We start from the raw sequence: 15,708 nt of genomic DNA, 5'->3' as shown, positions 1-15,708 counted from the left end.
TCAGTGCTGAAAGTAATGGCACCGATATCTCCAGCTCAGGGGGCACTTAACGGGAAAGCCGACAGTGCGCTTAATTCAGTGCACTGTCAGCTTTCTAGCGGTTTATAAAGCTGCATCTGCCTGAGGACATGAAGGGTCTTCTTTAAAGACTCTCCTGATGAGGTGACTGAATTTTTTTAAAGGGATTGTCCACCCAAAAATTGACAACCCTTTTAAAGTTTAAATAAGCTGGGGGTATTGAAACAAATAAAAAAATGTATACCTCCCATGGCTTCCAGCTCATCTCCTTCCGCAGTGTCTACAGGCATTGTGCTGAAGTCTCTGATAGGCCTCAGCGGTCACACTCTGGAGAAAGGGGTATTTTGGACTGAAAGTTTCCAGAATCTGCCTTTCAAAGGATACAATGTGAAAGAAAAAGACCACGCCCAATGGGCCATTATGGCATTACTGCAGTTGCCTCCTTTCTTAGGGAGCCTTCACACGGAGTTTACGCTCCGCTCATTCTGAACGTAAACTCGTTCAGAGTGAGCGGCGTAAAAAACAGATCCCATTGACTTGGGTGCTGGCATACGCGCGCTACCCATTGAAATCAATGGGAAGCTTTTTTACCTATTGCTTTCAATGTGATACACGCGTATCACATTGAACGCAATAGGTAAAAAAGCCACTACAGAACTTGTGATATTAATTGATTCCACCTGGAAAAACCTATTGAAGTCAATGGGAGATGGAAATAACGTGACACAGTTTTATGGCACGGTTTTTTACGCAGTTTATGCAAAAACCGCATCAAAAACTGCTAGCATTTTCTTTAAAGAGAAGTTTCCAGGTCCATACACTGTGCTGGATCAAAAAAAACAGCAATAAAAAAAGTCAAAAAAGTGACAAAAAACACGTCATGTAAAAAAAATGCGTCAAAAAAAGTTTTAATTCCTGAAGCAGATTTTGTATATAGATCTATATACAAAAATGCATTGCATATAATAAAAAACACAGTAAGGGACTCTGCATTTACCATAGCAGACTAGCTGGGTTGGTCAGGCCTCAGCTTTGACATTACTTATTGCGCCCCTTGAGGATCCGGTCGCTGTCAGCAGATGCTATGCATACCATGATGAACACCAGGATCTTTGAAAGTGGTATCGCAACTTTCTTAGTAAAATGGCAAATTCTCATATCATGAGGGGCGTCTGCAGACAATCTGAATTCTGCAATGATATGCGATCCTCTGCACCCAGAAATGACTGTTTACACAGGTTCATTAGGGCTTTTTGCCAGCATGATACTTGGATGGATCTAAGCGTAAACCTTCACACAGGAAACACTAAGCCCAGACGCGACTGCATAGTGTAGGCTTCCTGAAAAAACTTGTGCAACCTGCTCCTGGATACACAGGGATATGCAGAGGTTTAGCTGGAGTTTCTACAAACAGGAGAGTTTCTGGTTCCTGAACCAGAAATGAAAAAGTGACAAAAACAGAGAATAGCTTTCCACATTTATTATAGATGTCAGTTTCTGGCACACAGACATCCCAAGACTTTGCCACAATTACCAAGGAAACTGCAAGTCTAAATAATTGTGGTACATATGGAGTCAGTGGGGTTTAGATTAAGACTGGTGTAAAAAATGCCTATATTTTTTTTGGTCTTTGAGAAGGTTTTGGATTGTACTTCAAAGATTTCTAAGGCTAGGTGTTGCAGTCTCCCTGCAGATTCCGACTAAAGTTAGCAGACTGAAAAGTCCTGCATAGAGGGGTCCTTAAGTAACAATTTTTTTAAGCAGATGGCTCTCTGTCTTTTGGGTCCCCATGCAGACCCATATAATGGAGAGGTGAACGTGACTGCGAATCTAGCGTAACGGGTAAAACACGGTCTGATAGTTTAGAGCAGCGGTTCTCAACCTGTGGGTCGCGACTCTGGCGGGGGTTGAACGACCAAAACACAGGGGTCGCCTGAAGCATACCTCCCAGCCATCCCGGTCGGTGGGAGGTATGTCCCGGTTTCAACTGATCGGCGCCTGGAGGACGCCGATGAGTTGAACACTCAAGCGATTAAAGCAGGAGCTGTCACAGCCAGCTCCTGCTTTAATGCTGCGCTGCGACTTCTGCATGTGTAGCCGCGATGTGATGACGTCACATCGCGCCTACAACTATATGAGTAAGCGAGACTGCGTAGAGAGCGGCGGGGGAACATTGAAAGGTGAGCATAAGTGTTTTTTTTTTTTTTTTTTAAACATTAAGGTGGAACATAATGAAGGGGCAGATGAAGGGGGGAGGAATGGCATGACACTGGGGACAGAGATGGAGGGACATGAAGCTCTGGGCAGATGAAGGGAGGGACATGAAGCTCTGGGCAGAGATGGGGGAACATGAAACTGGGGAACAGATGGGGACATGAAACTGGGGGAAGAGATGGGGGACATGAAACTGTGGGCAGATGAAGGGGGGTATGGCATGACACTGGGGGCAGAGATGGGGGGACATGAAACTGGGGGCAGATGAAGGGGTTACATGAAACGGGGAGAGATGGCAAGTGGACATATAATGTATGGGTGACTGTAGGAGGATTATACTGTGTGGGAGAACATGAAAAATGAATGAGAATGGGCGGAGTCAACATACAAGTGGGAGGAGCTAAATTTGCCGAAGCGCGCTGCGCGCACTGCATATTTTGTCCCTCTTTCTAGTTTTCAAAAGTTGGGAGGTATGCCTAAAGCTATCAGAAAATATATATTTCTGATGGCTTTAGCCACTCAGAAGCCGCGCTACTGTCTGCAGCAACGCTATTCAGCTGGAACGCACGCCGTTATGGATGCGTGTTCCAAACTGAATGGGGTCACTGCAACATGAGGAACTGTATTGCGGGGTCACGGCATTAGAAAGGTTGAGAACCACTGGTTTAGAGGGTATCGTTTGTAATTGGTTCATAAATAGGTTTGAGGATCTTATCCAGAAATCTGTGGTCCATGATTCATGCTCTGGATGTCTCCCAGTTGGTGTACCCAAAGTTTTTTATTTTACTTATTTATGTTATAGAAGATGGGATCTATAGCACTGTCCAAGGAAGATGTTGGACGCACTGATCGGGCAACCATATGACATCTGGGTACTGATCTGTGTGCACCATATGTATTAGTAAAATAAAACTGGAAGAGTCACTTGTAGAGAAGGATCTGGGTGTACTTGTAGATCAGAGATAGCTGCCTCTACTCCTAACCCCATGGCGGCCAAGCACAACATTTAATAGCCCTTTATTATATAAAAACTGATTAACTTGCTTGGAACATCAAATAGGTTTTTTCTAGCGGAGTGCTTCTACGAAACAAGAGGAAATTATTATCTTTTCCAAAGTCCACACTGGAGGCATGACCATAATCTTCTGTAGATATGTTGTTTGCAATGCAGTCTCTTTCATTTTTATTTGCAAACTATATCAACATAGATTAACATGGAAATAATCATTTGTATTGGCATAGACATATCTGGTGACAGGCTAAATGGTGACTGAAGTATAGGGGACCTATTATATTTCGCTGATTATATATATATGTTTTATTTTTTTTCCTTCTCATCATAAACCAATCAAGCCATTGGAATCCTATAAGGAATTCTCATTGTAGTATCAATATTATCTTTGGCAGTTCTGAGAACTAGTTGCAAACGCTATATAATAAAACAATAGCAGGGTTAGGTTTTTACGAATTGTGCTGTCTACTTTGAACAACGCGTTTTGTTATCAGGGTCCCTATAAAATAACCTCAGAATGTTCCTCTGCGTGAGCTGCATTTGCAGATGAACCCGGCAGCAAGTGTCACGTTTTCTGGCACCAAGCGCTACATTTCCCTATAGCAGGAACCATGTTTTCAGATCCTGTTGCCTTAGGCAGTTTTAGTGATTACACCCCCCTATTGGTTATTCAGGTTAAACCTGCCCATACGCTTTAGTTAGCTGTTAGCCAAAGTCTAATATTCCACCAGAGGCATTGCATATGGAGCTTTTCCTAGTGTAGACTGCGAACAGGTAAGTGAACAGACCCTTAAAGAGGACCTTTCATCAGATTGGGCACAGGCAGTTCTATATACTGCTGGAAAGACAACAGTGCGCTGAATTCAGCGCACTATCGGCATTCCCGATCTGTGCCCCGGTTAAAGCGCTATCGGTCCCGGTACCGTAGCTCTTTACAGTCAGAAGGGCGTTCCTGACAGTCAGTCAGGTACGTCCTTCTTCAAAGCAGCGCCTATTACGCTGTACAGTGTGAGCGGGGAGGAACGCCCCCTCCCTCTGCTCACAGTGCTCGTCCATAGACGAGTATTATCAGGAGGGGAGGGGGCGTTCCTCCCCGCTCACACTGTACAGCGCGATAGGCGCTGCTTTGAAGAAGGACGTACCTGACTGACTGTCAGGAACGCCCTTTTGACTGTAAAGAGCTACGGTACCAGGACCGATAGCGCTTTACCTGGGGCACAGATCGGGAAAGCCGACAATGCGCTGAATTCAGCGCTCTGTCGGCTTTCCAGCAGTATATAGAGCTGTCTGTGCCACAAACCATGAAAGGTCCTCTTTAAAGACCTTTCACCACCTCCACTAACTCCAATTCACTGCATCCTTGGATAAGCATTGCCTCCATGATTCTGGCACAGTCGGAAATGATAAATAACATGAACCATATTGAAACCAATGGCCTGTCTGTTTAATGTATGGACTCGCCAAGTAAATCAGATAAAGAGACACATTTCTTGCAGATGTCCTGATCATGACCTTTGGGTAAAAGTTAAATGCTTGCTCTTAACACAGAATTCCCTAACACAGCATATGAAATGGTTTTTCTAAATCAGACACCCATTTTAGGTTAAGTCTAGGACCTTTCCATCATTCATGTCACATTTGGTGAAATTCCAAGCAGCAATTCTTGTTAAATGTTAACTGATGTTGCATAAATATCAAAATCCATCCAAAGAATACACTGTTGCAGCCCAGACAAATCAATAAATGTCAGTCTGTTCTTCTTCCTCTAAATACAAACCTGATAGCAAAGTCCGATCACTATATTCAAAAGTCTACTTATATAATCTCAATTCATTGCAGCATTTCTGTACCACACCTTCACCCCCAGCTCCATCACTTGCTTATCAGCCCTATGCAGACTTAGATGTTTTTGGATGTTAGTTGATCTCCTCCTATGTTTCTTGGCATCTCATTGCATTACCTTATGTCACAGATGACTCCTCCCAAATGCTAGATCCCAGGGCTGATATTTACCTCTGCACTTTGTTCTGGTTAACTAAACAGGGCATGTTTATTTGAGTGACGCGACTACATGAATGGGTAAAGTTACAAGAAAATAATTGCAGACTCAAGAGCACGTGGAGTCAGAAGAGAATGAAGAACAACCCAAAAGGAAGCAGTCATTGGGATCTTACACCAACTGTACCATAGAGTGGATACTGAAACTCAACACATCTCCACAAATTTACCACTAAACCCAATTACAATGGGATTGAATCTAAACCTGAACACCTTGAGTCACCAGCTAGAAGAGAAGACACCTGTAACACCATTGAGAAACCAAGATGACTGGAAAAAAGGTGGACGGCTCCTCTCCGGTCTTGTGGGCTCCAATGTCTTACTCTTCAGTAGTGCTTTGGCAACTTGTGTGTTCACTGAATCTTCTGAAATCTATGAGTTTGACTTTCTCATCTTCCTGTCCATTGTAATGGTAATCTGCATTGCCTGGATGATTTATCAAATGTACTTTACATGGAAGTACAAAGATGCTATTCTCTATAAAGACTGTGAAGCTGGACCAATATGGATGAGAGGTCAGTGACTTGATGCAATCATTTACATGTTATTGTATGTTAATATTTAGCTTGGTTACATTGTTGCATTCTGTAAGAATGTTCTGCCCCAAATATGTTTGGGGGAGATATTGTCTTTCCTTAAGGAGACCGGTCGGTATAGTGATTTATTGGCAATGGTTTATGGGAAAACTTGTAATGGTTATATTGTTATGGTTACATGACAGGATCCAAAATGGTGGATCTGGTATCACGTAACAGGTGATCCTCCTATACAGTGGTTAGTATCTACCAAAGTGCCTCCTTGAGATCCAGGGAAGGATGTGGACCATCAACAGGTTAGCAGGTGCCCAAGATTCACTGATACACGTCTGTTCTGATCCCATACAATAGCTATTGTAGAACAAGCTGTTATTGGTGTTATTGGGTCAGAGCTGTATTGACAGTACCCATAATGTTAGGCAAGTGGTTTAAATGTTATGACTGATCATTGTTTATAGAAATGAATGGGGTAACACGGTGGCTCAGTAGTTAGCACTGCAGCCTTGCAGCTCTGGAGCCCTGGGTTCAAATCCTGCGAAGGACAATCTGTCAGGAGTTTGTATGTTCTCCCTGTGTTTGTGTGGATTTCCTTCCACACTCCAAAGACATGCTGATAGGGAAAAAGTGTACATTGTGATCCCTGTATGGGGCTCGCAATCTACACTAGAAAGAAATGAATGTCCAACCCCTTATATACTATATAATTGTAGAGTCACAAACTGTGGCAGGTATTATAGCTCATACATGTGAAACAGCCCATGGGCAGAACTAGTGCTGTTTCTCAACCCTGTTTCTATACAACCGTATCATATATACAGAGCACAGTAGTATCATAGTGAAGACATCAGCGCTAAGCTACAGGGCATGGTTACATAAGAACATGATTTATAATGTTTGCAGACAAGATGAAGGTTTAGACTTGTAATATTTTAATTGTAGCCTTTGCTAAAATGGTTGTAGTATCTGGAAATAAATAGAAATGTACGAGTTCTTGTTCACAGCCAAGAGTCTTATTTCTAAAATGTCAGCATGTAAGCGCAGATACTTTCCATAGTGCCATTAGATGCAATAGAAAAATCTTTACACAAATTGCTCAGACTAGTATGAGTTAACAAATTTATCCGTCAATCTGATTTATTGACTTCATGTATCTAAAGTAATAAAAGGAAGCAACTGTGTATAAAGTATTGCTTTACACTGTCCCACTGTTTTGGGTATACAGCTCCTATGAAGATCTTTCTGTCTCCATAGACATACACTACAAACAACACTACCTGGTTCACATCATTTTTGGCATGAACAACTGGAAAATTCCCCACTGTTTGCATCACACATATCCATAGATTTCAGGGGATCAACAAAAACAGTTACCTGCTGACATATATCTGGCCATTATACGCAAGAATAGCTTTTTTTGCAACTATATTGGAGGGCATACAATTTTTAATTTTTAATACTAATGCCCAGAAGTATATATAATTCTATAATTTTACAATGGGAATGACTGGCAGATGTAATACTATGTAGCATGCAGTTGCATGCATCTAAGTATAACAGGAGATTTCCTAGTGCATATCCTAGGATTAAAACACCAAATATGTTGCTGCCTCTTTTTGCAGACAGGGGCAGAGAGAATAGAATAAAGCTGGCCATACGCATTAGATTGACATTAGCCAAATGTGCAGGGGCAAGGAGTTATGAGATTGTGGTTTAGAAACATAGTTGCATAGCACCACTTTTCTCTCTGCATGATTTGTGTGGAGACTGCATGGAAAACACACAGACCCCATTATAGTCTATGGAGTCCATGTGCTTTCTTAGCTATCCGCTCTTTAATGCATTCGGTATTCCGTTGGGGGGGTTCCCCAAGCAGACTCCCGAATGGAATACCAAATGCAGATGCTAACCTATTGCTATTTCTGAGCTTGTCAGGGCATGTACCAAGTTATATCCAGCTGAGAGATGCAGTGGTATGTATACACAGTCTATTGCCTTGCCTCTCCCATGCATGAGCCCTTACAGAGGTAGATGATAGATATACAAGGAATGCAATGCTTCAGTAGTTACATTCACTCTTTATCCCATTGCAATACACCCAAACCTAAACTGTATCAACGTTATACAACGTTATACATTATACACGTTATACATTATACGTTATACATTCTGATATAACACCACATGCTAATAAATGTATTGGCAAAATACATACTGTGCACAGTAATATATGCCATTTTTGAAGGTAACCAGTGGGGCAAGTAGCTCCTATATATTATGTAAAAGGCACATGTAATATGCATAGTATGCACTGTATAATATAAGCAGTGGCGTAACTACCGCCGTAGCAGCAGAGGCAGCTGCCACAGGGCCCGGGACATTAAGGGCCCGGCGACAGCCGCCACCGCTGCGTTTTTTTTTGTTTTTTTTTTAATAGGCCATTACCGGACCCTATTTACTTACTGATTCTGGCAGGGCCAGGATCGGTAAGTGACGTCACCGGCCCCACAAGCACTATCATTATACTCGGGGGTCTTTTCAGACCCCCGAGTATAATGATCGGAGGCCAGGGATAGGTAAGAAACATAAAAAACACCGTTACTTACCTCTCCATGATCCGGGCAGGCTTCAGGCCTAGTCATCTGACGTCTCTGACATCACATGACCCTGGCCTGCGTCCTGGGTCATGTGACGTCTGACGTCATAGAAGATGGACTACAGTGGAGGACTGCAGCGGAGCCAGGAGATAGGTGAGTAACAGTGTTTTTTTTTAATTTTTTATCCCCCTGGGTTTCCGATTATTATTATCATAGATTGTAAGCCCTCGCGGGCAGGGTTCTCTACCCCACTGTGCCAGTCGGTCATTGTTAGTATTATATCTACCTGTATATTCTGTGTACTGTATGTAACCCCAAATGTAAAGCACCATGGAATTAATGGTGCTATATAAATAAACAATAATAATATTATACTCAGAGGTCTGAAAAGACCCCAGAGTATAATAATTTTTTATGGGTGTCCACAGTGGGGCATAATACTGTGTGCAGGGGCCACTGAGGGACATATCACTGTATGCAGGGGCCACTAAGGGACATAATACTGTGTGCAGGGGCCACTAAGGGACATAATATTGTGTGCAGGGACCACTAAGGGACATAATACTGTGTGCAGGGGCCACTATGGGGTATAATAGAGCTCACAGGAATGCGGAGGAGGGGGCTGTCGAGGTCTTCGGTGTCGGGGGGGGGGGGGCATGTCAAAAGTTCGCCATGGGGCCCCGCCTTTCCTAGTTACGCCACTGCCTATAAGGGTGCTAACTGCAGGGATAGACTTGCTGGAATATGTGGTATGTGTACTAACATGGTTGTGCTCATCATACTGACATGGATATGTGCGCCATATTGCAGTAGATAGCACTGTGGAGACTGATGCTTGTGTGCTCAGATGCACGCAGCTACTCACCATCACAGGGATGGTGGTAATATGGCGGCTCCATTGTGGCCTGCATGTCTCTGCAGTCAATATACCTGTTTCCTACAGAGCTGCTGCTCTTTCATCACCATTGCAAGTCACATCATGAGGATACTGACACTTCATCTCTCACTGAAGTCATCTTAAAACCGGGTCTCACATGGCCTATAGGTAAAATGGAAACCGCAAGTCCGCAGGGGAAACCACTGCTGACTTTCTGTGAAAAGCGGGGCGGGAAAAACAGTGATGCATTGTTTTTCACGTAGCGCTTTTTTGCTGCAATGTGCTACATGGGGCCTTAGCCTTGGTCATTTTTTCACAGTTGAGTGTACACTTGAGGGTAATCAGTTTTCATGGATCCTACATAGACAAGAGTCTATTGAGGGATCCGTGAACAATCACTAACATGGATGGGTAGAAGTTATCAGATAATTTAAAAAAAAATTCCAGCTCCAAGTGAATATCCATAAAAAGCACTGTCGGCTTTCCCAATGTGTGCCGCCGGTGAAGAGCTTACGGTCCGGTACCGTAGCTCTTCTATGGTCAGAAGGGCGTTTCTGACAGTTAGCCAGAGACGTCCTTCTTCACAGCACAGCCAATCGCGCTGTGCTGTGAGAGCCAAGAGGAACTCCCCCCTCCCTCCCTGATAATGCTCGTCTATGGACGAGCAGTGTGAGCAGAGGGAGGGGGCGTTCCTCCCCGCTCCACAGCACAGCGCGATTGGCGCCGCGAGGCAGAAGGACGTCTCTGGCTAACAGTCAGAAACGCCCTTCTGACCATAGAAGAGCTACGGTACCGGACCGTAAGCTCTTTACGGGGGGCACACATTGGGAAAGCCGACAGTGCGCTGAACTCAGCGCACTGTCAGCTTTCCGGCAGTATATAGAACTGCCTGTGTGAAAAATGGTGAAAGGTCCTCTTTAACTGAAAATGTCTACAGGGGCGTTTCTCCTGCTGGGGCTTCACTCTCCACCCAGCTCTACTCACCATTGCCTGAGCAACATTTTCCACTTACTTTGCAGTTAGGATCAGTTATTGAAGAGTAAAGTCCCAGGAAAAGAAAAAGCCGGAGAAAGAAAGAAAAAAAAGTCATTTTCAGCTAATTTGTAAAGTAGTAAAATGCTTATTTTCATGAAAATGGAACTGCAATGCTTTATAAAAACAAAAGACATCTTTGGAGAGTATAGAAGCCGCTCTACAAGGTACTGTCATAATTTTGATACTGATTTTCCTGCTGACTGACTCCCTGAAAAGTGATACGACAATTCAACATAGTCCGAGCACCCCACAGCACATAATATAACAAATAAGCAATGCTATAAGGTGTGTTGCACTAACTCTCCTATCACTGCCTTCCCATCACAGATATAGGAGCAGTCAAGGCAGGGGTTTAACTTTTCCCATGTGACAAACCAAACAGAGGCGTAACTAAAGTCTTGTGGATCCCTGCAGCGAATTCTTGATAGGGATGGTTACAGGTGCAAAGGACAGGAGCGTAACTACCATAGAGACACCCCATTAGGGGGCCCGGTGACAGCCGCTACCGCTGCGTTTTTTTGTTTTTTTTAAATTGGCCATTACGGGCCCTATTTCCTTGCTGATCCTGGACATAATACTGTGTGCAGGGGCCACTATGGGGAATAACACTGTGTGCAGGGGCCACTATGGGGGATAATATTGTGTGCAGGGTCCACTATGGGGTATAATACTGTGTGCAGGGGCCACTATGGGGGATAATACTGTGTGCAGGGGCCACTATGGGACATAATACTGTGTGCAGGGGCCACTATGAGGAATAACACTGTGTGCAGGGGCCACTATGGGGGATAATATTGTGTGCAGGGTCCACTATGGGGTATAATACTGTGTGCAGGGGCCACTATGGGGGATAATACTGTGTGCAGGGGCCACTATGGGACATAATACTGTGTGCAGGGGCCACTATGGGACATAATACTGTGTGCAGGGGCCACTAAGGGACATTATACTGTGTGCAGGGGACAGTAAGGGACATAGTAGTGTGTGTAGGGGCCACTATGGGGAATAATACTGTGTGCAGGGGCCACTATGGGGTATAATACTGTGTGCAGGGGCCATTAATGGACATAATACTGTGTGCAAGGGCCACTAAGGGACATAATAGAGTGCGGAGGAGAGGGTCGGTCAAGGTCTTCGGCGTCAGTGTTGGTTGGGGGGGGGGCATGTCAAAAGATCGCCACGGGGCCCCGCCATTCCTAGTTACGCCACTGACAAAGGAGTTTGATCAACTTTACTGTGGTGAGGGGAATCTGTGAGTCTCCTTGTCTTATGGACAAGTTGGAATCTGCAATCTCAATACTGATGCCAGTGCTTATGGGCCCCCTAAGGTTCCTGGGCCCCGATGCTACTGCACCCTCTGCACCCCCTCAAGTTACACCACTGAAGGCAATATGTTTAAAGTGTGTCTCTGCACCAGTTTATCCTTTCATACTTGGAACACTTTCTTAGGGACAATATCCTTAAATGGGGCCCTAGAAATACCACTAGGGCCAAATATACCCAAAAAGTCGGACCTTCTCATTGGCAGTGCCTGGCTTATGTGTAATCCCTTGCACTTGCATTTATAGGAATGGATCATTACTCACCTAATCCACATTAAAGATTCCACCCAACGTATTCCTGATTTGCTACACTTGAACAGTTTCCAGTTTATCTTTCATCTCTGGTGATGTGTCTGTGTTGTACACAAATATTCCACATTAGAAAGGAATTGAGGTCACCTAATCTTTCATCCACTTGCCTCTTGAGAAGCGGGTCTTTTAGTACAATGCATACATTATATTCTTGATCACATCTGTAGCAGGCCACTGTGGAAGCCACATGTGTTGGGACATTTCTAGAGCAGAAAGTTCTCAGTGAGAACAAATATATGAAACTTTGTTTTGTTTTATTTGTTGACATAATAAGTATTTCATAGGGGAAAAAATTGTCTTTTTCCTCCCTTTTTCAAAGTTTTTTTAATTCTTATTTTAGTTTCACTTTTTTATATTTGTAATATTATGAACATGATGGAAAATATAATACAGTGCATTATGCCTGTTAACTGATAGGCATCCTATTAAGCCCTGCCTGTGAGGAATCTCAGTACTGCTCACTGCTGTAGCCATACTGACATATGAAGCTATCTGCAGCTATCAGAGCTCTGAGATGCTGTACCAATCAGCAGCTGAGGAGGGCTATTTAAATTGTTTTCTCAACTCCCCATGTCCCTGCTATTAGTTACTTGTTACTAGTTAGTCTCCAGAACTCTGTTCATACCTGTTTGTTTGCTGTACAACTGATTTTGGCTTTGACTGAGAAACTCAGATTAACCTTGGCTTTGACATGTTTATTAATTTGCTTCTTCTCTCTTGCCTTGTGAGTTTTTCCTGTGGGACCTGCTTGCGCATCTATTTCTTACACTATGTTTCTTGTGTGATAACCTGGATCCAAATTCAGTTCAAACCAACTGACTTTATGGTGGTGACGTTTGGGCTGCTCTAGATATCTTGGTCCACTACTCTCTGTTACCTGCTAGTTCCTAGATTTTTTAGATTTCCTAACATTGCCTTTATCAGTACTAAGATGGCAGTGTCGGGGGATAATCGTACACATTAGGGAGAGTGTGTGCCTACATAGGCAGTACAGAGACATACAAGTCATTCCTGCTCCGCTAGGGATTCTGGGTAAAAAAATATGCAAATCTATTCTCCAGGATGTAATTAGGAGAACAGTGCACTCTGTACGCCGCCCTCTAGAGGGCAGCATCCTTAACATCATGCATGACTCAGTTAAAAAGTCTAATTAATCATGATGCGTCGTACAGAGCGCACTGTTCTCCTTATTACATCCTGGAGAATAGATTTGCATATTTTTTTTACTAAGATGGCAGTGGTGAGAGAGGGTTAGTGGGGTGACAGAGAAAGCCTCCTTATCTACTGCAGTTAGTTTAGATTTAGTTTCTTCTCTAAAATATTCTTTTTATATGTGTTATATATCATTTAAGGCATCATTTGTACAGGCTAATGAACAGGTCAATGATCAGGAATGGAATTTCCTAGAAACGTTCATTCCCAATCATTGCCCTCTTATTGGTTGTATTTGCATGCAGCAGTCATTATTGCTGTATTGGGACGAACAGATCATTCATCCCCATACAGCTTACAGTTGTCAGAGTCACGTTGCCCTATTTACACAGGGCGATGTGCCGCTGACAATGATTTTAGGTGCCACACCTTTGCATAGGCCAATTACCAAGAATAATATTTCTTAGGAACTTTTCTTAGCTTTTACTCATGTGTATTCAAGCTCTGTGCCCAAGTGACAACCTCCTCTGTCATCACGGCTGCCATCATATAGTTATCTAGTATAGCTCCATGGCATCCTTCCTTCCAACTTTTTGGGGGTTTATTTTTACCCTAAATCTATGTTGTTGGGGTTTTTTTTTTGTTTTTTTTACCTCTGTCATTAAATGCCAGTATTGTTATATCCCATGAATATACTTACTGTACATATATTTAATTCATTGTCATTCTGCTACTTTGTCTTACTTTTGTATGTTTTATTATGTATATATTAGCTTTGTATTACTTTGATGCACCTTTTTCAATACATTGACACATTTTATTTTTGGAACTGCCACCTCCAGCCTACAATTAATATAGAAATGATTGTTAATGAATATGTTTATCTGTAGCAATTACTTCTTTATTTGTATGGCCCAAGGAAGATACCAATCCATTAATTAAATGCGTAGTCATGTATGTGTTCTATTAATAAAGTTCAACCGTTCAATCTTGGAAGTCTGATGTCATCAGTACTCCATCCATACATCTAGGTCTGTGCCTACTGCATATGTGAACCAGCTATAAACTTATATTTTAGGTTACAGATTTGTTATATCTTTTCAGGTGGAATCATGCTGTTTGGAATTGGCACACTGGTTATGGCATCTGTTAAAATTGTATACGCAGCTCAGCAGGTCGACTGCGTAACATCTATGAAAATTATCCAGCCTATCATTCAGGCCATCTTTGTCATTGTACAGGTAAGATCAAATAGATCTGCTCTCCTAGACCTCATTGGATCTGCTCATGGATCCCCCCTATTATGTCATAACCTGGGATCACCAAGAATCTTGTTTCTACATTAAAGCTTTTGTTGAATTTAAAAAGTTTTAATTTAGGATATGTAGTAAGCCTACAATGTATCCATTACACACCCATTGAAGTATAGTAGGCCAATGCACACTCCACCCTCATGAAAAAAATGCTTAAAGGGGTATTCCCATGAACAGAAACATATCTATATTTGTAGATAATTAAAATTTCAACATTTTTGCAAATATAAGTAGTTACAAATTCTGCAGAGTTTTAAAGATTTTCTCTAAATTTCTTAATGGTGACAGTCTGTTCTCTTGATCAGTTACCAATGGATATGACCACAAATTCAGAAACTTTCTATGGACTAGGACTTTCCAGGATCCCAGCTCTGATTTTCTTACTGTACCTGGGTTATCAGGCAGGGACACTACATGTATCAGAAGATATCCCGGCCACAATATGGAAATCATGGCCGATTTTCTAACCTTAGAAAGTTCCTGCATTTATGGTTGTATCCACTGGCAACCGATCAAGGCAACAGACTGTCACCACAGGATATGTAGAGAAAATCTTTAAACCCTGCAAAATGTTTAATTACTTACATTTGCAAAAATGTTTAACTTTTAATTATCTACAAATTTGAAATTAGTTATGTTCATGGGAATACCCCTTTAAGGCTAAAGCCCCATATTGTGGGAACGCAGTGTTTTACATTACCATTAAAGTGAATGAGGTTCTGCCTAAGGGGGCATTCACATGGAATAACGCGGTGCTGATTCTGCCACGATAACTCGCGACAGAATCAGCTCTGATAAAAAGACTCCCATTGACTTCAATGGGTTCCATTTAACGCGCGAAACACATTGAAATCAATGGGAGGCAGTGAAGCAGAAAGTCCGCAGAGGAAACCTCAGTGAACTTTCTGTGAAAAGTGCTGTGGGAAAAACTGTGATGTGTTGCCACCGATACATGGGGCCTTAACCTGAAAAAAAAAACATGATGCATTTCCACAGCGTTTTTTCTACAGTGTTTTTTTAGCTGTGTTCTGTGACATGGGGTCTTAGCTTCGAGCATGTCCTATCCTGCTATTATTTCATTGTGCAGTTCGATCTCATATCAATGACCTAACATAAGAATTGGTAGTATATATGTAGTCTTGGACAACTCCTTTAAAGGTCCTTTCATATAGAAAGATTCTCTGGCCATAATGAGCACAGATCAATGATATGCAATTGGTGCTTGCTATTAGCTGTATAGGCCATATATTAAAAGCCTTGCCACC

The 15,708-nt window shown here is 42.6% G+C and overlaps 1 protein-coding gene across 1 annotated transcript in view; it reads left to right on the top strand.

The window, feature by feature from the left end:
• The first annotated feature begins 5,175 nt into the window (after positions 1–5,175).
• The window catches only part of LOC142208634 (proton channel OTOP2-like), a 34,386-nt gene continuing 23,853 nt past the window's right edge, over positions 5,176–15,708 (top strand). The window contains exons 1-2 of the mRNA XM_075277263.1: positions 5,176–5,817; positions 14,235–14,371. Of these exons, the coding sequence (XP_075133364.1) occupies positions 5,490–5,817; positions 14,235–14,371 (465 nt within the window). The 5' untranslated portion in view covers positions 5,176–5,489. The remainder of the gene's footprint in view (positions 5,818–14,234; positions 14,372–15,708) is intronic.

This window comes from Leptodactylus fuscus, chromosome 6 (assembly GCF_031893055.1).
Source record: "Leptodactylus fuscus isolate aLepFus1 chromosome 6, aLepFus1.hap2, whole genome shotgun sequence".
Taxonomy (NCBI): Eukaryota; Metazoa; Chordata; class Amphibia; order Anura; family Leptodactylidae; genus Leptodactylus; species Leptodactylus fuscus.
This window is presented reverse-complemented; position numbering and strand designations above follow the sequence as displayed.